This window comes from Poromitra crassiceps, assembly GCF_964638095.1.
Source record: "Poromitra crassiceps genome assembly, chromosome: 12".
NCBI lineage: Eukaryota > Metazoa > Chordata > Actinopteri > Beryciformes > Melamphaidae > Poromitra > Poromitra crassiceps.
In genome coordinates, this window is record NC_139632.1 from 21,798,619 (window position 1) to 21,826,065 (window position 27,447).

At 44.2% G+C, this 27,447-nt stretch overlaps 1 protein-coding gene across 2 annotated transcripts in view; it reads right to left on the reverse strand.

The window, feature by feature from the left end:
- Positions 1 to 1,928: 1,928 nt before the first annotated feature.
- kita (KIT proto-oncogene, receptor tyrosine kinase a) overlaps positions 1,929 to 27,447 on the reverse strand; it is a 34,535-nt gene continuing 9,016 nt past the window's right edge. Inside the window, exons 4-21 of one of the 2 annotated variants that reach the window (XM_083648036.1) lie at positions 27,442 to 27,447; positions 24,839 to 25,010; positions 24,142 to 24,328; positions 23,431 to 23,546; positions 23,059 to 23,173; positions 18,825 to 19,009; positions 16,432 to 16,538; positions 16,116 to 16,242; positions 15,391 to 15,495; positions 14,607 to 14,717; positions 13,809 to 13,950; positions 11,432 to 11,526; positions 11,170 to 11,300; positions 8,933 to 9,055; positions 8,130 to 8,241; positions 7,920 to 8,019; positions 7,567 to 7,672; positions 1,929 to 4,824 (exon numbers count right to left, since the gene is read on the reverse strand). The exon at positions 27,442 to 27,447 is cut by the window's right edge and continues 134 nt beyond it. In XM_083648036.1, the coding sequence (XP_083504162.1) occupies positions 4,642 to 4,824; positions 7,567 to 7,672; positions 7,920 to 8,019; positions 8,130 to 8,241; positions 8,933 to 9,055; positions 11,170 to 11,300; positions 11,432 to 11,526; positions 13,809 to 13,950; positions 14,607 to 14,717; positions 15,391 to 15,495; positions 16,116 to 16,242; positions 16,432 to 16,538; positions 18,825 to 19,009; positions 23,059 to 23,173; positions 23,431 to 23,546; positions 24,142 to 24,328; positions 24,839 to 25,010; positions 27,442 to 27,447 (2,223 nt within the window). In that variant the 3' untranslated portion in view covers positions 1,929 to 4,641. Of the gene's footprint in view, positions 4,825 to 7,566; positions 7,673 to 7,919; positions 8,020 to 8,129; positions 8,242 to 8,932; positions 9,056 to 11,169; positions 11,301 to 11,431; positions 11,527 to 13,808; positions 13,951 to 14,606; positions 14,718 to 15,390; positions 15,496 to 16,115; positions 16,243 to 16,431; positions 16,539 to 18,824; positions 19,010 to 23,058; positions 23,174 to 23,430; positions 23,547 to 24,141; positions 24,329 to 24,838; positions 25,032 to 27,441 lie in introns of both variants that reach the window. The other variant, XM_083648035.1, reaches the window with a different exon arrangement.

Consider the following 27,447-nt stretch of genomic DNA (forward strand, 5'->3'; position numbering starts at 1 on the left):
TTAAACTGCCAGATTTACCACAAACAGTATAGGAAGCAAAGTGACAGGCTTATCAAACTTGTAACCACAGCAAGCAGCCACAGCAGGTTGAGCAATTGCAGACATTCTGACAGGGGAGCTGTTGCATAAAACACAGGGATTAAATGCGCACACTATCATACATTTACTATTTTCTTGTATTTATCAGAAATTAAATTAGTCTACTCTGAGATTATGTCAAATCTCCACCTTTAGATCTAACTATTTAGATCTAGTCTAGTTCAGATAGGTATATCTACACATCTCTGTAAAGTCCTTAGATACATGGTTGTGATTTAGGGCTATATAAATAAATGTCAAGAGATGAATAATGACTATAGGCAATTTAAAAATAATATAAACGTCATATTGATGCCTGTGTCAATAAGGTCCTTGTGTTCAACAATAACATTTTCACACTTTTGAAGACATCCATTTTTCAGTTGCACACCTGTTAGCCCTCAAGTAAACCTGGAGCTAAAATTGTTTACACAATCAAGTACTGTTGCAGAAGGTGCATCCTGGTGGCTCACCTGGTAGCACGCATACGAGTCGACGCGGGTTCGAATCCAACCCGAAGTCCTTTGCCGCATGTCATCCCCTCTATCTCCCCACCTTTCCTGTCTGCCTACTGTCCTATCTAAATAAAGGCAAAAATGCCCCAAAAATAATCTTTAAAAAAAGTACTGCATAAGGGTTGGTTGGCCTTTTATCTTGTACATCAGAGTAACAAACATCTGTAACCTGTAAATACTCCACTTTTTTATGAGGTGCATGGGGCTCAGGTGCACCCAATCACCCTAACAACCCCAACAACAGGAAGCAGCAGGCCAGGGCCAGGAGAGTGGGAGGATTGTCACAAAAGCTAAAAATCTTATCAGATGGGGGACCCTGGGACAAAATCTTATGAATTGGGGAGGGGTCTTTGGTCTAGGGTAATTCATGTCAGTCTGGGTTCTTGACTTGAAAAAGTTTGAGAACCACTGCTACAGCCATCAGTGACAGTGATGAAGCTGGACTTGATTAGACTTGATACATAATTCAGTGACATTAAAATGCTATGGGCGTTTCATCTAGACATTGATGTCAACATTTGATGACTGCAACTGAATTAAATCTATGAACAAACTCTTCTATAAGTACAGTATATGTGACATTTAGTGTTTTCAAAACCTTAGTCCATATTCCTCTGGCATTATGATGTGATGAGTTGTGATGAGTGTCTAACACTGCGCTGCCTCCTGACTTTATTACCACTACAAAGATTCACCTAACTCTTTCTCTCTTTCTTTGCCCTCAAAAGGTTTCCCAAGTCTGACTCACAAACATACTCATTCAACCACTCTGCTTCAATGGTGGGATTTCCTGCCTGTCTCTTATCAGTTAGATGCTGAAACAATGGACTCTGCCCACGCAAAGTCGTGCAGCGGGCCGTCCACGGGGCCACTCTGAGAGCTGCTGTCTTCATGGCTTTCCCCCTTACGACCAGATGTCCCTGGCTGGGCTGCAGCCAAGGCCAGCATGGAGTAGGAAGAAAGGGCTGAAAAATCAGATCGGTATCATCGTCCATTACTGTAGCCTACTGCACATTAGTGTTTGGCAAACCTCAGATCCAGATAACCACCACTCTTCAGTACAGTAGAGACGATCTGAGCTGAGCGAGCAGGAATCTCTTACGACAGCCGCCTGAGGGAACAACCTGCTCAGAGGATTCACGCAGATGGTTGACAGCACGCTTGCAAGCTATAATGAATGACGTGTCATATGTCAGGTAAAATGTTTTTTCCAAACAGGATGCAGAGAAGCTGTTTGATATGGCCATAGCTGCACAAAAGTTTGCAGTTGCCGGTATGAACATGGGTGTAAAATGGGGCAAAAAATAATAATGAGTAATTCATTGTGAATTCCATATACACAATTTTATTTACATTGACACATGAAATAGCAACACTTATCAGATTTCCACAATAACACTATATAATAGCCTCATATTTTAATAAATAGCAAAATGCATGAAAACAAACCTCTTAGATTTAAGGGAAACAATAAAATGTCCAAATTGAAAAACAGATTATTCTGAGAGGTCACTTCCGGGTTAAACTTGTCACATGCAGTAATACCACTTTTAGTGATACTGCTTTGAATATGAACATATATTCATATATGACTATTAAGAACAGTTCAGCCTGTTTTCATAACATATCATGCTGTGACAATTGCCATGGGAATTGGCATTAGGCTTGAAATGATGAATTTCAAAACACAGCCAAAATTAATATCTTCCTTTTAAGTTACCATGGTGACAGAGACACAAGCAGCTTTTCCAGTTTCATCTAGTTTTCCATCTGTGTGCACGCATCAGAAAATACAGCATGATACAATTCTGCATCAGTGTACCATTATCTTCATTACCATAAAACATCTTCAAAAGCATCAACTTTACTTTACAATACACTTTCATATTTACAAAAAGACAGCGCAATAAGACTGTGGGAGTTTAGTAGCCTATACAATTTGATGAGTCTTTAACAGTGGCACCTTTTTAACAGTATTCCTTTTTACTCTGCAAGCATACATTCATGCACACAAATACAGTTAGACATGTGTACACATGCACATGCACATGCACGTGCGCGCGCACACGCACACGCACACGCACGCACGCACACACACACACACACACACACACACACACACACACAGGCACACACACAAACAGGCACACACACAAACAGGACACGTTCCTGGTGCTCTTCACAACAACAGCCACCTGTGGGAAGAGGGAAATCATCATGGTTTGGACTGATACAGACTACTGGCTGAGAGGTGCTGGAAGTCCCACTTCTGATGGAGGAAACAGCTGGATAGAAAGAAGAGGACTGGTGGGAAAGCAGCTACTGGCCAGAGCACAATGAGATGACCCACAGGGTAGTGACACACTTGAGATCTTAGCCTCGTGTAGAAGAGAGAGAAGCCTTTCGAACTCTCCGCTTTCCTCTGGCTGTTGTCTCGGGGGCCTACTGCAGTCCACTTAATGGCATTTCAAACAACGGGGAGCACAGACCTCTGCAAAGGCCAATAGTCCAGTCTGATATGTAAATTCCATGAGTCGGCTGGGATCCAAAACGTAACAGGTCCTTGGCCCATGCTACAGCCATCCACAAAGTTTCACGAAAATCGGCTATAGTTTTTCCGTAATCCTGGTGACAGACAAACAAACTGCAGCAAAAACATAACGTTTTACGCATAACGCATAATGAGCATCCAACATGAGTCTGATTTGATCCATGATCAAGTACTGTGCAACAGAGAGCTAGCGGTGGTAGCATGGGATGCAAGGTGGAAAGTGGAGAAAACATATATCAGAAATGGCAGTACCTGTCTCATGTAAACAAAGATCACACAGTGGATGTGACAGGAGAGAGACCATATAAACCAAACCAGTTACTGTATTTACACATTTACAATGGAACTCTCCTGCAGTCCAGCTGTCAGAATGTGAAACTATACACCTACTTATATAGCAAATCTATGACGAAAGCTTACGCTCCTCAGTTAGAGGTTTGACAGAATATATCCTTTGTGAAATGTATATCTCTGGTGCCGCCTACCTCGTCATATCATTGAAACAACTTATATCATTACCTAAAGTTATATACACATTATACAGTGAACAAGCACATAACTGCAAAGCTAAAGTACCATGTCTATTACCTTATCAATTTGAGATAATCCCATCAGCCTGTAAAGACAACTGTGTGTAACCTAATCATGGGCTGAACCATTATATTGGTGTTGTTGTGCTAATCAGACACAGTAAAGACAGTAAAGTATGTTAATGGTTGTCCAGGTAGTAGTGTCTGAAAAAAAAACTGCGTATCTCCTAATAGGCTTGGAGCCCTTATGGACTCTAAGCATGCCTGACCATGCTGTCTAGCTTATTTAGCAGTATCTGAGTATTTCAATTTCAATTGGCCCCCAAAGGTATCTCCTTCATATCAACACAGAGCTGAAGTGGAAATAATACTGACAATAAAACAGTGTAAAAACAAAAAAAACAGCTGCATCAGCATCATGTGGTGCATGGAATGATGTAAAGTTCAAGTGCCTCGAGTGCTTTTTTCCCTCTAACAATCACAAGAGCAGTCTCTAACCGTAATAAAAATGCTACATAGCTTTTCATGAGAGAGAGAGATCAAAGTAAAAAGAAAAACCTCCAGTAGATAGAAAACAATATTTCAGGTCAACATTGAGTGCCAAAAACAACAAAACAAAATGTTTATGAAATGTATAGGAAAAACTGAAAACACCAAAGCTTAGAACAGTGTATTTTAGAAATGGAGAGTTGATATAACTGTATGACAGTTTTAGAGTCAAAGTTGTCCCTCCACACCCCAGCGCCTTAACAGTTCTGCCCCGTGAGGAGGGGAGCATTTGTCCAAGTGTCCTCCCTAAAATCAGCAAGCAGTGATAGTGATGGTGAGCAGTCCTTCTTTCTGTGTGGTTGCAGGAATAGATAGCAATAAATGCCATCGGTACTGGGGTGGTGGGAGTGTGTAGTGATGGTATGTGGCGGAACTTTACAGGCACTTTGCGGGGCGGCCGGCTGAACTGAGTGAGTCCTTACACCCGTTGGGCTCTGGGGCCGATCCCCTCCAGGAAGACCTCGTCATGGACCAGTAAGGGCTGGGTCGCAGTACTGTTGCTGCCGACCGGATTGGGACGGTGAAACGCTGCATTCTGGGTACTCTGCTCCTCCCTGGCTCCTGGCGTCGCAGGAATCCTGGAGCTGAAGTTCAGATAGATCTAAAGAGAGAGAGAGGGAGAGGTAGAGGGAGAGAGACAGAGAGAGAGAGAGAAAGAGAGAGAGAGAGAGAGAGAGCAATGAGCGATATGCTAAAATTTCACAGCAAAAAACATCCATCTTAAAAATTCATGTAGTCTCATTCAGCCTTCAAATTCAAAATCCTAAATATTTTTAAGCAGTGCCACCGCTTCTATACGTGACGTGTGTGTCCATCCGTCCATTTGTAGCATGAAACTAGGGGGCGGGGCTAGCGAAGAGGGGCTGTCGCTAGGGATAGGAAGGTGGTAGAGAGTCGGGATTTGAGGGGTGGGTACGGCGAGTGGCTCGGGGAATGTGGGTGGTGGGAGTGGGGCAAGGAAGAGGGCCCTGGGCTAGGGAAAAGGGGCTGTAGCTAGGGATAGGAAGGTCATAGGGAGCAGTAGCTAGGGATAGGAAGGTCATAGGGAGTCGATTCCAGGGGTGGATATGGGGAGTGGCTAGGGGATGTGGGCTGTGGATGTGGAAGTTGATTTGCATTAAAATGATCTAACCCCACTGACAGCTTTCACTTTTCTTGTAAGAAAATCACCAACAAGTTTCGGCACTATGCCTTCTTCAGGGTGTCATGAAAATCAAAGTTCACCTGGACTTTAAATAAATGTGTCTATTATTAGTGACACATACCCAGGCGACACCTAACACCTGTCTCTATTTACAGTCCAGTAAATAATAAATAAATAAATGAATACATAAAAACATACCCAGCCAACACCTAACACCTGTCTCTATTTACAGTTCAGGTGCACCTTTGTCTTCATGACACCCTGAACACGTTGCTGGTCTAAAATAAATATGTCCGTATGGAGAGAAGTGTGATTGCTCCCACTTCTGCTTATGCCATAACTGACAACGCTGTTGCTAACTAAACAGATGACACTGTTGCACCCTGGGCTGTGGTGCGACAGGGAAGTGGTGAGAACAGCGCAGACACTTGGATGCATCAACGTTCAATCAATCAGAGGTGTTAATTAGTGGGTTAAGGTTGTGTGTGAAAATTGATTGATTGAATCAACAAAGCATTTTAGTTATTTTTCTATTACAAGGGCAGGACTGGCTGTGTGTGTGTGTGTGTGTGGACTCTGGGTTTGACCTCACACTATCTCCACCACCAGAAGCTATTCAGGCACCTACTGTAGCTAGCTTGGCATACTATGCGCTTGACACTATTCATTCAGGAACTCACCCAGACGGTACGAAGGAAATGTACTGCTTCATTGAATCAGGGTTAAGGTTAGGTTTAGTTGGGTTATTTCTGTACATTCAATTCCAGAACAACTTCAATAAATAAACATGAGTTAATTATTTGTGAATGAAATGACAAGGATCAAGTAAAGTTTAGAGCCAAACCAAGGACTAAAACATGAGTTTTCAGAATTAAATAATCTGATTGTCAATAAATCTGGGTTCATCTGATATCCTCAGGACTGTGTGTGTGTGTGTGTGTGTGTGTGTGTGTGTGTGCGTGCGTGCGTGCGTGCGTGCGTGCGTGCGTGCGTTTGTGTGTGTGTGTGTGTGTGTGTGTGTGTGTGTGTGTGTGTGTGCGTGCGTGCGCGTGCTTATTGATGACATGACTGACAGTGACAGGAATCTTTGCCCTGTTCTCGACATGTTTAGACAGACATGCACGACTACAGTTGGCTGTGGCACTGTTCATTGCTCTTTCATTTTTTTTTAGCGGAGAATGAAACTAAGACTCAGCTGTCAAAGATAAAACCATTAAACATGTGACATCCGCTACTCCCATGTGTGGACACTCCCGTCAGTTTCATCTTTATTTAACTTAATCTTTTTTTTCTTTTTCTTTGTCTTTATTGGTGAAATAACATTAGAAACAAAGAGTGACACAGAAGACAGACAAGATAGACATCCAGATGACAACATAAAGCAGTATCATGTACAGGATGTGATGATATGAGAAGAGTCCGGGAGTAGAGATTACAGGTTGGCGTGTGAAGCAAAGAGTGTAGCATGTGTGGCGGAGAGAAAGAAAAAGACAGTATTAATGTTATAGTGAAAATAAATGATGTAACAGCAACATCATTATAATAACAACAATTTAATAAATAATATGATAATAATATAATAATAATCTTACTATCATCATCATCATATACAATGAAATACAATACAATATAATATAATGATGACCATTATAATAATTAACATTACATTTATACAGCAATTTTGTTTTTCAGTTTTTGTTCTTGTTCTTCCGGTCCTTTTGTTAGTTTAAGTTTTTAGTTTTAGGGAAATCTTGCTTTGAGCCTCGGCCCAGAGGAGTGCACTGGCCCATTGAATGTGCTGTGCCTTGTCCTGCCTCGGACCACTCCAAGACCCTTTGGAAGGGAGTCTGTTTGCTGAAGACTGTCAGTTTTTGTTCGTTTGCTTTCTGATTGCTTATTTGTTTGTGTTTTATCTTACTATCTGATTACTGTGCACAATGGCTTGTTTCCTTGTCTCATTATTTTTTGAAGATGAGACTAAGTGAGTTGTTAGTGGATGTGGTTTTCATGTGGTGTTTAGCGTAACAGAGAACCATTATAATGTCACTTCTTCATCATATTTGCCTTCTATTTATGAGATATATGGGAAAAATGTGGGACAAAGTTATACGTCTATTTATGGAATGTGCTGTCCTGTTGAAACCCTGTAAGCAGAATGTATATAATAATGTAATGTATAATCAAAGTAGTGCAACCTACATGCTTAGCGGCATCTGACAGCTGCTGCTCAATCCGCTCCACGACCTTCCTGAAGGGTGGTCTCTGGAAGGGGTCGGCATCCCAGCAGGCCCTCATGATCTGATACCTGTAGAACAGCATACAGTATACTGTCACAGCCCGCCAATCACAGAGCTAAGCTAATTCACAATGTTTTCACACTGTCTGTTTCACTTGTTCGAAGCCAAATGAAACAGGATGAGAGTGAGCTGCTATTCAAATCTCCCTTCATACTGTCACCACCTCCAGTCATCCAACCCCATGGCTTGTTGCTTTTACACACAGAGAAGAAGAAGAAAAAGAAGAAGAAAAAAGAAAAAGAAGAAAAGACTCACATTTCACTGGGTGCAAACTCTGGAGCATCCATTCTGTATCCTTCTTTGATTAGCTTGTAGAACTTGGAGTCCACAGGCATACCAGGATATGGGCTACTTCCTATGTTTCAAGGTACAGTAGAGTCAGTCAATGAGTCACAGTCAATGAGCCTGTCTAACTACATTGTGCCGCTTAATAAAACAGAGACACACTATATGGTGCAGACATACCTAGTGAGAAGATTTCCCAGAGCAAGATGCCATAGGACCAGACGTCACTCTCAAAAGTGTACACACACTCAAAGATGCTTTCTGGAGACATCCACTTCACTGGCAGGCGAGCCTGAAAGGAGTATACAATGCATCAATACAAAAAGTTCCAATCAATCTCAGAGCAAAACCCTTTCACTGAGGCGATAGGGTCAGACATGTTTTTGCCACGTGACACTGTTCCCAAGCACAGATATGCACACAGATGATTTTCCCTAAGGATGGGAATAGTTGGAATGCCTACAGCGCAGCCCAACTGCAAGGCACACACCTGGCTGAGACTTATGGAAGAATGTAAACGCACACATGCTTGTCATGTGACAGATTGTATTGAGCTCATCACCTGTCAGAAAACAGTTAATATGTCAACAGCATGTGCTTGTACTGTACCTTGTCATTTAGACGTACTAGTACTTGCATGCCTAAAGTCAGAACACTTGGTAGTTTTCATGCAGACTAATGCTCTGTCCTTAGGCTATCAATTTACAAGTCTCTAGCTTACTGTATTTAGAACCATAAACAATTAAGCCAATCAGACCATACAAATGAAGCCACTGCAGAACTCCCACAATTTTAGTCACAATTGAACCTTGAGAGGAGTTATTGCTGAAAATTCAAATTTTGGTGCCATTCCAACTAATAGGCTGCAATATCTGTTAGAGTGTTTATAGTACAGGATTAGGAGGCATTGTGAAGCAATTCCATGTATGTGTACTGTAAGTCATCTCATATTCTCCAGTAGTAGATGACTGGTGCAGACTTACATTGCCTTTCACTACATAGTTGGAGTCTGTGGTGATGTCCCGAGCCAAGCCAAAATCACAGATCTTCGCCACTCTTCCTTGAGTCAGCAGGATATTCCTGGCTGCCAAGTCTCTGTGGATGCACTGAAAAAACAAGCCACATCACTATGTGTAATATCACAAACCACAAACATTATGTAAAGTACCATTTAATAATATTAAGCCTCAAGCAGGCAAGTAACAAATGCTTTTAGACTATGCAATGTGGTCCTGAATTTCCACACTTGAATCTGTACCACACAAACACTGACACTGATACATGGGCTTGCTGGGCCCATTATCTGCTTGCCTCCACTAACTAATAAATGTTTCAACAGCATGCTCAAACATGCATTTTAGATCCATTTACTAGCGGCTTTAGCTCAGGAGGTAGAGCGGGTCGGCCAATGACGCAAGGGTTGGCGGTTCGATCCCCGCTCCCTCCCAGCTGCTGTCGTTGTGTCCTTGGGCAAGACACTTAACTCTCCTTGCTCCCGATGGCGGCTGCCATCGGTGTATGAATGGGTGAATGTAGACTATCTACTGATTGTAAAGCGCTATATAAATGCAGGCCATTTAGGCCATTTACTAGCCAGGCTGGAAATAGGATCCAAAGATGATGGAATGACAGGATGCGGTCCAATTAATTCAGCCAAGTCCTGTCTGCTTTTGTTTGACGGGACAACTTCACTGAAGTAACTTCACTGAGGTAACTTCACTGAGGTTATCGTGCATTCCTTTATAAGTGGGGACTGGTAATCAGAATCAGAATCAGAATCAGAAAGACTTTAATGATCCCCAGGGGGAAATTGGGACAGGTTACAGTAGCTCGCTCACAGAACACACATAGCATAAAATAAACAGTAGTAATGCAATATTAAGCAAAATAAGCAGAAGAACACAACATAGCATAGAATAACAGTAGTAAATGCGATAGAAGCAAAAATAAGTAGAATGTCTAAGTAAGCAAAATACAAATACGTAGAGTAAGTATACATTCCGTGTCAATTATCATTATTGCACCCTGGACTTATATTAAGTCGGCTTGCCCTATACGTTACACGTGGCTCAGCCAGGCACAGTTAACCTATCGGCTGGCTCAGTCTCAGGGAGACTGAGCGTCTCCGAGGTGCTCTTTTAAGAGAGGCATTAAATAGACCAATGGCCACAGGCAGGAATGATTTCCTGTGCCTCTCCGTACTGCATCTAGGTGGAATCAGTCTCTCACTGAACGTACTCCTGTGTTTGACTAGCACGCCGTGGAGTGGGTGCGAGTCATTGTTCATGATGGAGCGTAGCCTGGACAACGTTCTCTTCTCTGACACCGCAGTCAGAGAGCCCAGATCCAGCCCCACAATGTCCCTGGCCTTACGGATCAGTTTGTTGAGTCTGCTGGCATCCGCTGCCTTCAGCCTGCTGCCCCAGCACACAATAGCATACAGGAAGGCACTAGCCACTACCGACTCATAGAACATCCTCAGCATGGTCCGGCAGACGTTGAAGGACCTCAGCCGTCTCAGAAAGTAGAGACGGCTTTGCCCCTTCTTGTAGAGTGCATCAGAGTTCTTAGCCCAGTCTAGTTTATTGTCAATGTACACTCCAAGATACTTGTAATCCTCCACTATGTCGACACTGACCCCGTGGATTGAAACAGGGGTCACCGGAGCCTTGACCCTCCTCATGTCTTTGAGGTCTTACGACTTCAAAGGTCATGAGCTGGGCGGTGACGTCATCAGAGCTGGTATTTCCCATTCCAAACTCGTAGGAGCCTCAGCAGCCCCAACCTCAAAAATCCAAGATGGCTGCGCCGCGCAACAACAGTAGTAGTAATCGTAGTAATGTTGTTTAGCACTTCTGTTTTGTTTGTGTCTCATTAAATCAGCTGTACACACAGCACTGCCTAACTTCTATCTGTGTGGACATGAGGCTGCAGTGTTTGTATGCGCAAAATGCCGCGAAATGCCATGTTGTCAATTGTTATTGCTAACAATGGCTAGCCTGGCTAGCGACTGGATCTGACCAATGAACAGTGAACTTCCCAGCTCAAGTTTTCTGCAAATGGAATGCTAACAAAACGGATGTGATGTCATTTAGCCTCCACATCCCAGTTATTTTGAGATAAAGGAACGCACGATTACTTCATGGCAGCTTTTAGTCTTAAACATACGTATGATCAATCAGTGAATTTGTCATGTACAAGCTGAAACTGAGATAATTACATTTTTGGAGGCTAGGAAGTCCATGCCTTTGGCCACTTGATAGGAGAAGCTGAGAAGGTCTTCAGTGTCCAGAGACAGACCGTCCTCATTAAGCATTTCGCTCACAACGTCTGCATCGATGTAGGTCCCACCTGAGAGACAATCACGACAAAGACCTTGTATTATTACTGTGCTGAGGAGGAGGCATACATATTCAAACTGTCATCTGTGCAAAAACAGCATGTATTTCAAGTCTGTCGAGTTTGATGAATGACTAGCTTGCCTTTGCGTAGCGAGCGTCTCTTCTCGGAGGATGAGCTAGATGGTGGTGCGCCAGCGACAGAAGGCCTCATGGTCATGTAGTCGCTCCTGCTGTCACTGTGAAGAAAGAGGAGCAGTCTGATCTCAGCGGAGCACAGCCACACAGACGCATGCCGCCGTCCAAACTCCCCACTCCTACGCACGTTCTGGATAGTAAATACTAGTAGTCACTTTTTCCTTCCACAATACTCTTTTACATTTTACACACCACAGTACTATCAGCTTTCACCTTTCAGAAGCAGCTCCTTCTCTGTCAAGATAGAGTAGGATTGTTGAGATGATGAGATGATGAGATGAGATGAACTTTATTGTCCCCGAGGGGAAATTTGTCTTGGGCAAGTAGTGCCGTACAACAGCCACATATCGCATGTATAGAGGTTTAGACACAATACATACAACAGACAGGGAAAAGACATATCGAGCATACAATGTGGTCCCTTTCCAACATGCACTTTCCACTGGGAAATTTTGCCAGCGTGTAATAGAAATAAAAGACAGCAAACACTGGTTTGTTCAATTTGGTTCAACTTTCATCCTAATGACATTCTAAGCATATTGCACAGTCATTGTGGGTTTATTGCACAACCCTCATTGCAATTTCCCATTTGATAAAGTAAAAGTATTGAAGATAAAATAAATACACTTTTTGGAGGTACAAAACCTCACCTCAAGAGCAATAGGGCACTCAACTAAGTAAGACCAGAACTCAGTATATGACAGTACAATAGAGAGTTCTGCTTTGTTTAAAAAAGAATTCAGCTCTACCAATACTAGGACAGGCAATCCAGATTAGTAGAGAGTTCTGCTTTGTTTTAAAAGAATTTCAGCTCTACTAATACTAAGACAGGCAAGATTTGCCTCTGTTTGTAGAGAGTTCTTAATGAAGAGTAAGAGAATAAAATAAAAAGCTAAGAGAATAAAATAAAATAAAAATAGTAAAAATAGTGAAAAAGTAAAATAAATAAAATAAAATAAAATAATAAAAATATAAAAAAAAGTGAGAAGACATCGACCGGCATATGACCTGGTTTTATAGGGAACACCCTCTTTGGGGAAGGGGCAATGCCGCCTGTTTGTTCAACAATAGCACAGAAGTGGGTAGGAAAGAGAGCTTGAAGCGGTTACTCTTACATCTATACGCTCTGTATCGTCTGCCCGAGGGCAGCAGGTCATAATCACAAAATAAAAGGTGAGATGGGTCATCTAGGATTTTGAGTGCTAGGCTGATGACCTTTTTTTCGTAGATTGTTTGGAGAGGTGCAAAGTCTCTCTTCCCAATCACTTTCATTGCTGTATTTACAATACAGAGCGTGTTGTGCATGCGTGTTTAATGCCTCACACTTTCCCCCAAGCAATCTGTTCTGAAGTCAACAAAACGTGAAAGTCTTTGCGAAGTGTTCACCTCTGAGGTATGCAAAATATGGCATAAACACAGTCAACTATTGTCCCTGTCTCTTATTTCTTTTTTTATCACGTTTCTTTCGGATTTGCCCACTGTTTTCTCCCCAATTCTACTTGGCCAATTCCCCCTGCTGTCCCGGTTGTTGCTCCACCCCCTCTGCCGAGTTGTAGACTACCACATGCTTCCTCCAATACATGTGCAGTTGCCATCCACTTCTTTTCACCTGACAGCAAGGAGTTTCACTGGCAGGACGTAGCGCGTGGGAGGTTCACGCTATTCCCCCCAGTCCCCCCCCCCCAGCCCCTTCCCCGCCGAACAGGCACCCGACCGACCAGAGGAGGCAAACTCTCATCTCGTAACGGGACAAGCCCGTCTTTTATTGTCACACGAACACCACAATACATGCATGCGGCCACAACACACTCATGCTGACGGTGGCCGGTGAAAAGTGTCCTCTGCATTTAACCCATCCAGGCATGTCCTTTCCTCCGGGGGGCAGGCCAGGAGCAGTGGTCGCTTTCTCGTACAGCGCCCGGGGACCAACTTCGGATGTTGTCGTCACTGGTCGGATGACGATGACGATCTGATCTTTTGCACTAGTGCAGGCAGCGATTAGGACACATACCCCTAATCCGGCTACCCACCCGCAGACACGGCCAATTGTGGCTGTATGGACTCCCGACCAAGCCGCAGGTAACACAGGGGCTCGTCACCTGGGACGTCCCAGGTGACTTATTACATTTCTCTAAGGACATTTTGGAGTGCTGGCCTGCTTCTTCTATTGCTCTTGTGACTTTGTGTGGCCCTGCACCCTGATGGAACTCGAGTTGTGAGTGTGCTCGCATTTGGTGAACACAGTTTGAACACAGGGGCTCGAACCTGTGACCCGGACACCCCCATCCCTGTCCCTTCTCCGTACACAAGAGAAGACACTGACCCTGCTGCATCTCTCTGCTGCAGGACATTCCTGTAGTAGTAGTTTTCCTCCAGCTTGGAGCAAATGAAGGATTCTCTCTTCCTGCGTAGAAAGTTAAGGAGGTCACCAAAGCAGCAATACTCTGTAATCACCAGTGTGGGCCCTGCAGACAAACAGATATGTCTCATGAGAATCATATTTGCAAATACATACCACAGCAAACAGCTTAAGTAACAAAATATCACAAGGTATCAGTAACAGAGTGGAATAAAGCACTACAAACACACTAAGTACACATGGCTGAAACACATTGATGATACGGCAGTGATGCAATGATGAAATAAATTCTCTGCAGCACTTTACATTACAGCTCGCTAACAATAAATGATAATAAAGAGGTAATAATTATGTAATTACAGTACCAAAGTAATAACCAGGTAATATTAACAATGGTATCTAGGTAATATTAGACTGATATTTATGTAACAGGGTAAAAAGTCAAGTCAAGTTGATTTGTATAGCCCTAATTCACAAGCATGTCTCAGAGGACTTTACAGAGAATGTGTCTAGCTAGGTCTAGCTAAGTATAAACAGGATTATCAGTCTAATATTACCTAGATACCATTGTTAATACCAAGCTATAACCTGGTTATTACGTGGGTAATTACATGGTATTACCTCTTTATTATCACACTATTACCACCCATCACCATGTTGTTACCGAGTTGTAATGTAAAGTTCTACCAAATTCTCTACAAAATGTCCGAAGTCTCCTGCTTCATGAGACTGCGAATATCAGAACACTGCAGCTCCCCTCACCTCCGACAGTGCAGGCTCCCAGCAGGTTGACAATATTCATGTGGTTTCCCAGGTAACTGAGGACCTTCAGCTCTGACATCAGTGCCTCTTTCTCCGTGGCATGCGCGCTCGCTGCAGAAAAGTTATCGGAGCACAATCAGCATGTCGAAACAGATTAGGCATGCAACTCATGTCAACCTGACTGTGATTACATTTAAATGTTCTGACTCATTCACTAGAGAGAAGGTTGTATGATCGATGGAGGGCAATTAAAATGAAAAGGTACATAAATAGTACTGTATAGAGACACTGCATGAAATAGGCCACGCCCATCACGGGGGAAAGTTCTCCATTCACTTCCACACACCACCGTCATATTCCTTGAGCTGTTGTGTGGTGGGCTCCGCAGACAACAAATGTAAAAAATCACCAGTTAACATTTTTTTGTGCTCCCGAGGAAAACAAGGAAGCCATTGAGAATTGGCGAGAAGAAAAATGTGGATGTTGCTGCCAAGGATTGGACGGGAGTTCGTGTTTCCCCCCGTTTTGGGCATGGTTTCTGAATGATGACGTGCTCCACAGTGTCTCTATATTGATCTGGCAGGAGCGTGCATTCCAACTCTGAAAAATATTTACCTATCTCTAAATCACTCTAAATGCTGGCAGGTAAGCGATTCATTATGCATTCACAAGCTCTTACGAGTAATTGTGCACATCCTCCTATAGTCAAATAGATATAGTCAAATTGATATCCTCCGTTCATCTTATTCCATTCCAAATGTGTTTGGACAAGGTTGATGCTTACGTTTGAGCATTTTCACGGCGACGGTCATGACTGAATCTGCTTTGGAGAGTCCATATGCGGTCGCTTCCACCACTTTGCCAAATGCCCCAGATCCCAGTGTCTTCCCTGAAGACAAGAAGATCGACACAAAACTGTTATTCCCCATCCTGTTTCCCTCCCAACTCCTGGCCCCAAGCCAGGGTTCCTAGGACAACACCAGTTGCAGCCCCCGGGCGGTGTAGGCACCAGGACACGCAGGATCCTGTTTAAGTTGGTTTGCTAAAAACAACACCCATAAAATGTCAACAATATTATGTTTGCATTGCGGGAGTGGGGTTTCTCCATTAATGAGCAGTGGAACTGGTTAGTCGGTGATGACCACATATGGCATGAACCATAATGCTGTGACCAGATACACAGCAAACAGGGCGTAGATCAATCACCATGAAAGGCCCCGGGGGTGGCAGAGATGATGTCATCGTGATTGCACTGCTAGGTTCCATTAGTGAGACAAACCACATTTATTCCAACATTGTCCTGTTGCCGAGGTCTGATTTACACCTAAAACATGACAGCCATAACATCATATAGCTCTCTGTACAGTTGCCCGTCAGAAATGATGGATTACTGCAATTAGGCCTAGAAATTGTATCAATAAAGGGAAAAGTAACACCTGCACACTCCACGCCACAAACGTAGAGACAACATTTTGATCCTAATCAGATCTTCGTCAAGTCATGACTCACCAAAACGCAGTTTGTCTCGAGGGAACTCCCACTGGTGGTCGTACGGCAGCTGGGTGGGGTCAATATACACATAGTTGTTTCCATGGATGCCTTCGATAACTTTCCACTGAATCTGGAATTTGGGTTTCTGGCAACAAGATAGACAGAATAATAGAGAAGCATAAATCCTGTTAGCATAAATCTTCCACGTATTGCTCATCAGCTTGAAAACAGCAATCGTTTGATAAAACTTGATGCTTTCTTGGCTTGTTCTGCATCAATATTTGGTGAAAGTGGGTGTGCCGCGCAGGCCGTTTCTGCTGCACAGCTGTCTTACCTGCATGTACTTGTAGAACAGCACAATAAGGATGAGGCAGAGGATGGCTGCTGCTGACACAGAGCCAATGAGCAGGGGAGTGAACAGCTCATGGGGAACGGTTCTCTCTAAAGCGAGACATACAGTGTATATTGAGATGGAGACAAGAGGAACATAACAGTGAGCACCATAAGTCTGAGAAGCAGTAACCACAACAAAACTGCAGGCAACAAAAGCATTGTAAATTGATGCTAAAAAAGAAAAAGAAAACGGTGCTACCTTTAGAACGTGTGCTTTGTTTCAAGCCCTGGTCTCATGGTTTGACATGTTTACATAGAGGACACCATGCAGGGACTTCTGTGTCTGGCTCAACGTGTTGAATATCTCTTTAAGGGACTGCTACCAGGGACATGAAGGGACTGCTACAGAGCATGAAGTCATGGTGATGCAGTTCACTGTCTCTTACTACAAAGTAATCCTTTTAATTGCATACACAGTATTCTCTGTTTCAGAGCTTCTTTTTTTGCTACAAATGCTGCGCCATGTTTGTCCAAGTAATTGTTTAATATCCCTTTTGATGACACAGTATTTCACTAAACTTTTGTTGCTTATACAGCTGTGGCAGGGAGTAATTATATATAATCGGCGTTCTGTCCCTTTGTGTCTGGCTGTTTGCGATGCCGTATTGTTTTTCTCCTCTGCACAGTGGGGTGTAATAAGCTGTTTAGCGATAAGGAGCTTTCTCCCCACTTCAAATCTGAGAATGCAGAGTCTGCAGGAACTAATCCTCTGTAAACCTGTCAGTGGTTTCTAAAGCGCTCGCTCTTCTCTGCTGCTGCTTCACCTCCAAGCTCCCCAGAGCCCCGGAACTTCCGACAGCGCCAGGAGGACTCCTACTGTGCTCCACATTCTCTGCGCCTCCCCCCGCGTGCTCTGCTGCCTATAGGCACATGCTTCCAAAAGGCCTGTCCGGCCTAGCCTGGGTAAACCCATCCCCCACATGACCTGCTCTCAGACCTGTTCTCAGTCACTAGGTGACTGGGAACTGAGAGAGCAGGTCACGTGGGGGCTGGGTTTACCTAGGCTATGTCTGGCCTGGCTGCACAGAACGCTCGCCCACACACCCGCTGGCCACCCGCCAGCCTTTAAGCCCCTCTCCCAGGCCCAGGCAAAACCAACTTTGCCTTACTTTCAATTCCTAGACCGACACCGTTTTGAGGCTATTATACAGCAGATGGAGAAGCCGTTACGGTCAACAGGGAGGATTAGTGCTCATAAGGTAAACAATGGGCTAATGCTAATTCTTATCTGTGGCGACACAAGTGGCGACATTATCACAGCCAATCAAAACGGTGGTATCTCTCCTTGCGAATGTTTCCATAACAGATTATGGAAGCTAACACAACGTAACCCCCAGTTGAAAACCCACATCTTTATCTGAGGGTTAATCCGTGTCAAACTCATGCTTTTGGTAAATATTTTGCAGAAAACTCATGGGTGTGCAGAGCTGTGGGATTGCAGACAGAGAGGGGAGATAGCCTTGTTTCCATGTCTATTCAGCAGGGGGTCATAAGCAGGTGACTAAAAGGTTACGGGCACACACAGAACTTTAAGGTCATTGAGATTCCCACTGTAAGCAGCAGTGTTTTTCTGTCACGTTAGCTAATGACACTGAGATGTTTGAGATTAACACGACATATCAACTTAAGCAACAAAACATGGTACAGGATGCCATCACCCCCCTGCTTTCTGATTTTTTTTTTGATTTTTATCCCCCATTAGTGCTCATTTTAAATTATTTATCCTGGTTGCTGCTCCACCCTCTGCCGATCTGGGGAGAGCCGAAAACTGGCTCCATGCTTCCTCCGAGACATGGGCAGTTAGCCAGCCGCTTCTTTTCACCTGAAGCTTCACCGGTAGGACATAGCACGTGGGAGGATCACGCTATTCCAACGAGTTCCCCTCCCTCCGAACAGGTGCCCTTAACGACCAGAGGAGGCACCACATCAGCAACCAGGATATTGCATGTTTTGGTTAAGGGGTTCCTATATGAAGGAAACCCCCGGGAGAACATGCAAACTCCACACAGAAAGGCCCTTTTGACGACCCCACCCGGGTGGTGGGCACTCGAGGCACGCATTCCTTCAGCGTTCACAGCGTCCCAGGTGGGAATCGAACCCAGGACCTTCGAGCTGTGAGGCGACAGCGCTTACCACTGCACCACCGTACCCCCGTACCCCCGCTTTCTTCTTAAATGTATTCATGTCTGTGTGTGTGTGTGTGTGTGTGTGTGTGTGTGTGTGTGTGTGTGTGTGTGTGTGTGTGCGTGCGTGCATGCGTGCGTGCGTGCGTGCGTGCGTACGTGCGTGTGCGTGTGTGTGTGTTTGTGTGTGTCCGTGTGTGTGTGAACTCACCACTGATAGAGAAGAGGGTGTAGGCTTGCTCTCCTTCCACTGTAGCCACACACTCCAGAGTATGGAAGCGTCCCCTGCTGACGTTCACTCGACTCTCCACCTCTGTCTTTCCAAACATGGGACTGAGCAGTGTGACCGTGACAACATCCTGCTCCTCCTGAGTGGCATTCACCTGCTGCGAACACCTGAAGGTGGAACAATATAGTGTTGAACGACAAAGAGCTGATGGGATCATTAAGCTATCTCTGTTTTATCTCTTCCATCTCACTGTACACATTAATTTACATTCCTCCTGTGCTGTAAATTCCTCCTGAGTTGTAAAAACACACATACCAGTGTGCAATATGCAGAGCACATCGTTAATCACCCGCACCTGTTTCTTCCACCTTAGAAATATTGCCAAACTCTGGACCACTGTTTCACATGCCGAACTGGAAATATCCATCCATGCATTCATTTCATCTAGACTAGACTACTGTAACTCCCTTTATTCATATCTCAATAAATCATCGGTGGTTAAACTCCAGTTGATCCAAAATGCTGCTGCCAGACTTCTCACCAGGTCAAAAAAGTCATGCCATATCACCCCCATCCTAGCCTCACTGCACTGGCTCCCGGTACAGCACAGGATCCATTTCAAAATCCTTATATTTGCATTCAGATCCCTCCATGGCCAAGCCCCCGCCTATATCCCTGACCTCATTCACCCCTATGCAGCCAGCCGGTCTCTGAGGTCATCCGACCAAGAGCTCCTGGCCGTGCCCAGGACCAGGCTAAAAACAAAAGGCGACAGAGCCTTCGAAGTGACAGCCCCGAAGCTCTGGAATGTCCTCCCCCCCGATCTGAGAGCCGCTCGCTCTGAGCTCTCGTTTAAAAAACTATTAAAGACTCACCTGTTTAGACAGGCTTTTTAGTCAATCAATCAATCAAACCTTTATTGGCAGAAGCTTGGTCCATAGATGACACATACACAATTACAAAAAGCACAAGTCATTCTTAGCCATTGTTTTTACCTGTTCATGCTCTGTGTATGTTTTTATGTTTTTGCCTTTTTCTGTATTATTCCTGCACTTATATTTCTATGTTGCTGCTTTAATGTGTAAAGCACTCTGTGCATTCGTGCTGGGAAGGGTGCTATATAAATAAAGTTTTACTTACTTACTTACTTACTTACTAGATCATTGATTTCAAAATCTTGCTGCTTGTCTACAAATCACTCTGTGGCTCTGGGCCCAAATACATCTCTGACATGCACGTGCCACATGGACCTTCTAGGACCCAGGCCTACAGGCTGGTCTCAAGAGTTAGGACAAAACACAGTGAAGCAGTCAATAACCATATAGGCTACTGGGCACCAAGACTCCAGGGGCACCAACTCCTTGAGCCTGCAGGCATCTGCGGCTGAGATTACCGTCTTTCAGAGTCTGTAGCGGTCTATTTTTTAAGCTTGAGTGAAGATACTTATATCATATGAAACTAGAAGACCTAAGGCAGGCATGTCCAAAGTCCAGTCAGGGGCCAAGACAAGCACCAAGTAGGAAGAACACAGGCAGAACTAATGTTCAGTTGGTAAACAAGAACCTATTGTACCCTATTATGTGATTTTCTTTAATAACCCATATGATGTGAGAAGCAGCTGCTCACATTATCTAATTTGGCCCCCATTCAAAAAAGGTTTGGACATCCCTGACCTACGGCATCCATTGGCACCTGAGAGTCGCTGCCCAGGGGCACCATGAAGTCTTCATCTGGGCATGGAACCAGCGTTTTGTTATCATGCAACACAGACCTGGAATAACCTCGCAGATGATATCAGCCTGCGTTCCTATTTTACACTACCTACCCTATGATGACGAAAAACATATCTCTTCAGCTTAGCTTTGAAATAGCCTTCATTTGAACTGTTTCTGTTCAACTTTTCTTTCAGCGTATAAATAGCTTTCATTTGATCTGTTTACAGATTGCAAACTTGTCTTTATTATTACAAATTTATCACAAATTATTTGACCAATCCCAACAGGAGTTTCTCTGCTCTGATCGGATCCACAAACCTATATTGAGAATTTAAGGATTGCTTGCAGTTTATAATTGTATTTGCTTAGCTGATCTGTGTATTGTTCTAGAGGAACATTTGACAAGTCCTATAAGGGTTAGACCACCGGAAAGGATCTTTGCTCTAAGAATCCTTCATGATCTCATCTAAATTGATTTCCTTTTGAAAGGAAGAATTGAGGGAGGTTACTCTCCGAAAACTGATAACGCTATTAAGATTTTTGTCGACTGAGGCCGACAAAAGACAAGGCAGACTTAATTGTATACTGGTTGACAGTGTCACCAGACTGGAAAAAGATAATTTAAGTTGTGATTATCTTTGGAGAGGTAACGCACAATTAATCATACTGGCTGAAATGACAGCAGTGTGAGAGTGAGTGCTCAATACCAAGAAGTACCGCTTGATTTTATTATTGATGCAGAATGGAATTTAACAAGCATTCTTCTCCCGACATAACTCTTTAATAATCTTTATACTGAGCCAAAAAGAATACCGAGCGATCTTGAGGAAAATCACTTGAGATCAAATAACTTGAGCCAGGAGTGTTGAAGTCGTCTTATGAATGTATTTAGCCTACACATATCTCTGCAAAGAGATGCAAAGAGACTGCACCCCTGTCATTAAAGCATACAGGTTTACAGTAAGGATTTATGGAGAAACACAATCCTTTATAGCTCTGTTGTTCTGCTACAATCTGTACTATGTTTTACTATGGTGACAGAAAAACAAGAGCAGAGCACATGTGACTGTAGACAGCAGAGCGAGGCAGAGAGGAAGGTATAGTGTGTCTGTGTGCCTGTGCGTGTCTATGCATAATGGTATTAATAAATGTGTACAGTCAAACTATTGATTATGTGAATAAAGCTAATATAACTTAAGATTTTCTCCGTCAATTATTTTAATGCAATGCATTTTGCTTTGAATTTACCTTTTGAAGTCTTTTATTTTTGTATCTTGTCTGTACTTTTGCACTTTTTAATTGTAAATCTTTTACAATATTTTGTATTACTCTGTAAAGCACTTTGAATTGCCTCAGTACAGTAGGAAATGTGCTTGCCTTGCCGAGTGGTTGCATCAGGCAAAATGTTCTCTCTTTCCCTCTAACTAAATGGCTTTTCACCACATTGCCTACTCACATTTCTATTCAGCGTCTTCATGTTTCAGACAGCATGATGCCAGCAGTTATGTTGGTTTCCTCAAAATACATAAAAGCTGAGGAATTCCTTCTATGCTGATAAATGGCAATGAGTAAAATTATCCCAAGGCTCTACATTTCACAGCACCATAGCGTAAATAGCATCTGCTGTCTAAGTGCTGTCCGGTCACAGACTCACTCAGCAGTGCCCTACTGCTACACAGAGCGCTGTTCACGTGTTTATTCAAACTTTATTAATATAGAACGTGTTGCATGTCCAAATTGCACCAAATCAGACACTGCATGTCCTTGGGTCCCCAGAAATACACCTGGCAAGTGTGAAGTAGATCGGACGAACGGTTGTCAAGATAGGATATGCGAAACTCACACACACTCACAGAGATTGCATGCACTGAATGTGAATAGGTTAATCCTCCAATAAATATCAGGCCCTGAATGGTTGCCGGATCTCTAACAGTAGCAGGGAGTGTTGTGTGTACACATAAAAGGCGGGTGCCAAATAAAAAGCAGTCTAAATCCATATATTCATAAATTAATTCATTCAGAGAAATGATGAAATGTTGCATGTAGTGCAACACACTGACATGTTTATATCATTACCATGAATACAATTGGCATGCAAGCTGTGAAATTCATTGTGCAAACATAAACTGTTTCGATCACTGCATTGTTCCTGTGTGTTCGTCAGTACATGGCACAATGTCATTTTTGATCAACTTTTGTTTGTTTTTTTATTTATTTATTTTTACTTTTTATTTATGCCTTTTCATACTGTATATATAGACAAAACAATCAGCAACATGTATAAACAAAAATTTTGTTTATACATGTTGTTTGTTTTTTTAAATTCAGTGATGCTGTATTTTTGCAAGACTACTGCTCAGTAATTGAGTCTAAACATGCAGCATGCAGTACTGAACATTGTAAGTCACTTCCCTGTACTGTACTATCTATTGTAATGTGACGCTTCACTTCCGTATAATATAGGACACTGTCTGAGTCTGTTGTTGTTCTCATGGTCTCACCTCATGTATGGCTGCTCACAGTAGTACCAGGTGATTTGGGGTGCGGGGAACCCCTGTGCCACACAGCGCACCTGTCCGTCCACCGGGCCCTCGTGAGATACAATCGCAGGTTTACCTAAGGACAGTTGGATGTTAGAAGACATCAGCTGAGAAACAATCAACGACAAGTAGAAGATATTATAATCTAACGCATTCTGTTCAAACATTTTATTTTTAACACTGATGGGGGTGTAGATAACTGCAGGGTGAGGCGGGGATGGAACAAAACCCCATTTTCACACGTCACTCACTAACATTTAAGCTATGTGGAGTAATTCACTATATGGCTTCAGGGATCAGAAACCCTTTAAAAAAATCTATGCTACAACTTACTGATTACAAAGACCATAAATGACTGAGTGGCTGTTGCGTCGCCATTGGTGGATTGGAAGGTGTAGACTCCTCCCTCTGACATTTTCAGTCGCACCAGCCTCAGCTCACTGCTATATCTGAACATGTAAACAACAAAATCAAAATTACTTTTTCAGATCAATTGCATGAATGCTTTTCAATCATAGTGAAAACATACTCCGTTAGTTCAATGCAAGTATCAAATTGTAAATCAATTATTGAATGAAGAGGTCATGTCATGTCAGCCTCCTCACAAACGCCTGTGTAAGAATATGTTAGCATTCAGCGTGGGCTACAAAAGCATTATGCTGAACATGCAGCATTAGTAAATATTAATGAAGGTTTCTATCTGCAACACGGAGGCCATACTGTATATGTTTCATGGTTAAGTTCTCTATAAGCCAAATGTATTCTCACGGTTATAAAACACAGAACTCCATTTCACTAGAGCGCCCTGGGGTGTTAATGAATTTCGACTGCATTATTCAGGCAGCTGTGACGTGTGTGGCTCGCATATTGCTGTAGGGAAGGCTGGTTGTCACAGTAAGGTGCAACCGCCACCTCCACTGACCTAAGGCCAACTCGAAACTTAAGGTGTTAAATTTCAGTGAGAGGGTGTAATGGGCACATGCATCAGCGTGGTTGGCCCAGGGCGAGCAAACACGGAGAGAGTGTGTGTTTGTGTTTGTGTACCTGTGTGCATTGCTGTGTGTGGTGATGACATGGTCTGTTGTGTTCTTTAAGGCTTCCCCCATGAAGCTCCAGGAAAAGGAATGGGGCTTTGGGTAAGCCTCCATATCGACGTTTAGGGACAGGCTCTCCCCTGAACGCACGTGGATGCTGCTGTTCTCTCTGGGGGATAGGCTGATGAAGCCTTTAGCTGAAAAACAAAGACGTTGACATTCTCAAATGGTTTAGAGGAGGGAAGTTATTGGACTGGATGATTTTGGCAACACAGGTGACTAATCAACAACTCAGAAGGTCACGGCACATCCTAACACGCATGGTATGAAGGCAACTACGATGTTGAAAGACCCAACAACACTTCAACATTCAATATCACCCCCCCCCCCTTTTTTTCAAATTGTAGACTACCACATGCTTCCTCCGATACATGTGCAGTCACCAGATGCCATGCAGGCGCCTCCTGACCGACCAGAGGGGGCACTAGTGCAGTGACCAGGACACCTAAATCTGACTTCCCACCCGCAGACACTACCAATTGTGCCTGTATGGACATCCGACCATCCGGGAGGTAACACAGGGGCTCGAACCCGCGACCCTCCTGTTGGTAGACAGTGCATCTACCGCTGCATTACCCGGACGCCAACATTCAATACCTATGTACCATGGGAGAGTTAATATGCAGGAGATCGATACATGTACTTACCATAAACATCCAGCCACACTGACTCCGAGCTGACCCCCTTCTCGTTCTGAGCTTCACACTGGTATCTCCCAGTGTCTTCTGGTCTGGCTGTAGCGATGGTCAGGGTGACGCTGCGCACGTGGGTGAAGGGCTCAGTCAGGATGCGTGAAGCGCTGTCAACCTTTGCTGGTTGCTGTGGATACCAGACGGCACCCTGTCAACGCCCAGAGATCTCTAGAGATTAACCACGTCTGCTTGTCTATCCTCACCAAGCACACAAATACAGTCAGAGCACATGCACAAACACACGCGCGCCTACATGGCATGGAACACATGTAGGCCTACGCTCACACACGCACGCATGCACGTGCACACAAACACGCACGCACGCACACGCACACACACACACACACACACACACACACACACACACACACACACACACACACACACACACACACACACACACACACTCATGCACACATACACATACAGCCAAGATCCTGAAGCTTAGGCAGCATTAACTTTGAGCCTCATCTTATCATTTTCCCACACAATTTCTGGACAGGATAGAAGATTTTGACACTTCCATACAAGCAGATACAAGTGTTCTGCTGTTGTGTCTTTCTCCTCCACCCTCACTGTTCTGTTGTGTCTCTCTCCTCCACCCTCACTGCTCTGTTGTGTCTCTCTCCTCCACCCTCACTGTTCTGTTGTGTCTCTGTCCTCCAACCTCACTGCTCTGTTGTGTCTCTCTCCTCCACCCTCACTGTTCTGTTGTGTCTCTCTCCTGGACCCTCACTGCTCTGTTGTGTCTCTCTCCTCCACCCTCACTGCTCTGTTGTGTCTCTCTCCTCCACCCTCACTGTTCTGTTGTGTCTCTGTCCTCCAACCTCACTGCTCTGTTGTGTCTCTCTCCTCCACCCTCACTGTTCTGTTGTGTCTCTCTCCTGGACCCTCACTGCTCTGTTGTGTCTCTCTCCTCCACCCTCACTGTTCTGTTGTGTCTCTCTCCTGGACCCTCACTGCTCTGTTGTGTCTCTCTCCTCCACCCTCACTGTTCTGTTCTGTCTCTCTCCTGGACCCTCACTGCTCTGTTGTGTCTCTCTCCTCCACCCTCACTGTTCTGTTGTGTCTCTCTCCTCCACCCACACTGTTCTGTTGTGTCTCTCTCCTGGACCCTCACTGTTCTGTTGTGTCTCTCTCCTCCACCCTCACTGTTCTGTTGTGTCTCTCTCCTCCACCCACACTGTTCTGTTGTGTCTCTCTCCTGGACCCTCACTGTTCTGTTGTGTCTCTCTCCTCCACCCTCACTGTTCTGTTGTGTTGCTCTCCTCCACCCTCACTGTTCTGTTGTGTCTCTCTCCTCCACCCTCACTGTTCTGTTGTGTCTCTCTCCTCCACCCTCACTGTTCTGTTGTGTCTCTCTCCTGGACCCTCACTGCTCTGTTGTGTCTCTCTCCTCCACCCTCACTGTTCTGTTGTGTCTCTCTCCTCCACCCTCACTGTTCTGTTGTGTCTCTCTCCTCCACCCTCACTGTTCTGTTGTGTCTCTCTCCTGGACCCTCACTGCTCTGTTGTGTCTCTCTCCTCCACCCTCACTGCTCTGTTGTGTCTTTCTCCTCCACCCTCACTGTTCTGTTGTGTCTCTCTCCTCCACCCTCACTGTTCTGTTGTGTCTCTCTCCTCCACCCTCACTGTTCTGTTGTGTCTCTCTCCTCCACCCTCACTGTTCTGTTGTGTCTCTCTCCTCCACCCTCACTGTTCTGTTGTGTCTCTCTCCTCCACCCTCACTGTTCTGTTGTGTCTCTCTCCTCCACCCTCACTGTTTTTCACTGTATTAAAACCAAAGCAAATTCTGAAGGAGGCTATACTGACGCTGCCACATGGTATGTGACACAGAACCATCTGTGAACTCATCCTTGGACATTACTTGGAAAAGGGCAGCACTTTCAAAAAAATACTTGGCAGGTGATTGGATGCACGATCTGTCTATCACTTCAACTTCAACCACTAAGGACAACATCGTCCTTCCTCAGACACTGATTGGTCAGCACCGCTGGTTGTCCGACTCACAAAATTTGCATGTTATAGCAAATTGGACTATTGGCCTTGGCAGAAGTCTGCACTCTCCGAGTGCACTTCTAGTTATGGTCAGTTTTTCAGTTTGCAAGAACACCCAACTAAGGTTTTACTTCGTTTCGAACTCAAGCTCTCACTAGTGCCTTAAACGCTGCAACGCAGCCCTAAAGGCACTAGTGAGAGCTCTCGTTCTCACTCGTAAAACCTGGGTTGTAGCACAACCCTAACGTTTTCTGTTAACTGTGACTGAGTGCTTCCTAGTATAATTGTAACGTTCTAACATTCCAGAAAAACTGAGAGTTGGAAAAAACAAACAGTGGCAAATCCTCAGGACAATCCATCAAGGACTTTCCAACTAATCCCTATGGTGCCAAGGCAGACAGATCAGATCCAGACAGCACAGCACAGAGCCAAGCACAGATCAGATCCAGCACAGATCAGATGCAGACAGCACAGCACAGAGTCAAGCACAAATCAGATCCAGCACAGATCAGATCCAGACAGCACAGCACAGAGCCAAGCACAGGGAAACAGGTTCTCACCGATCC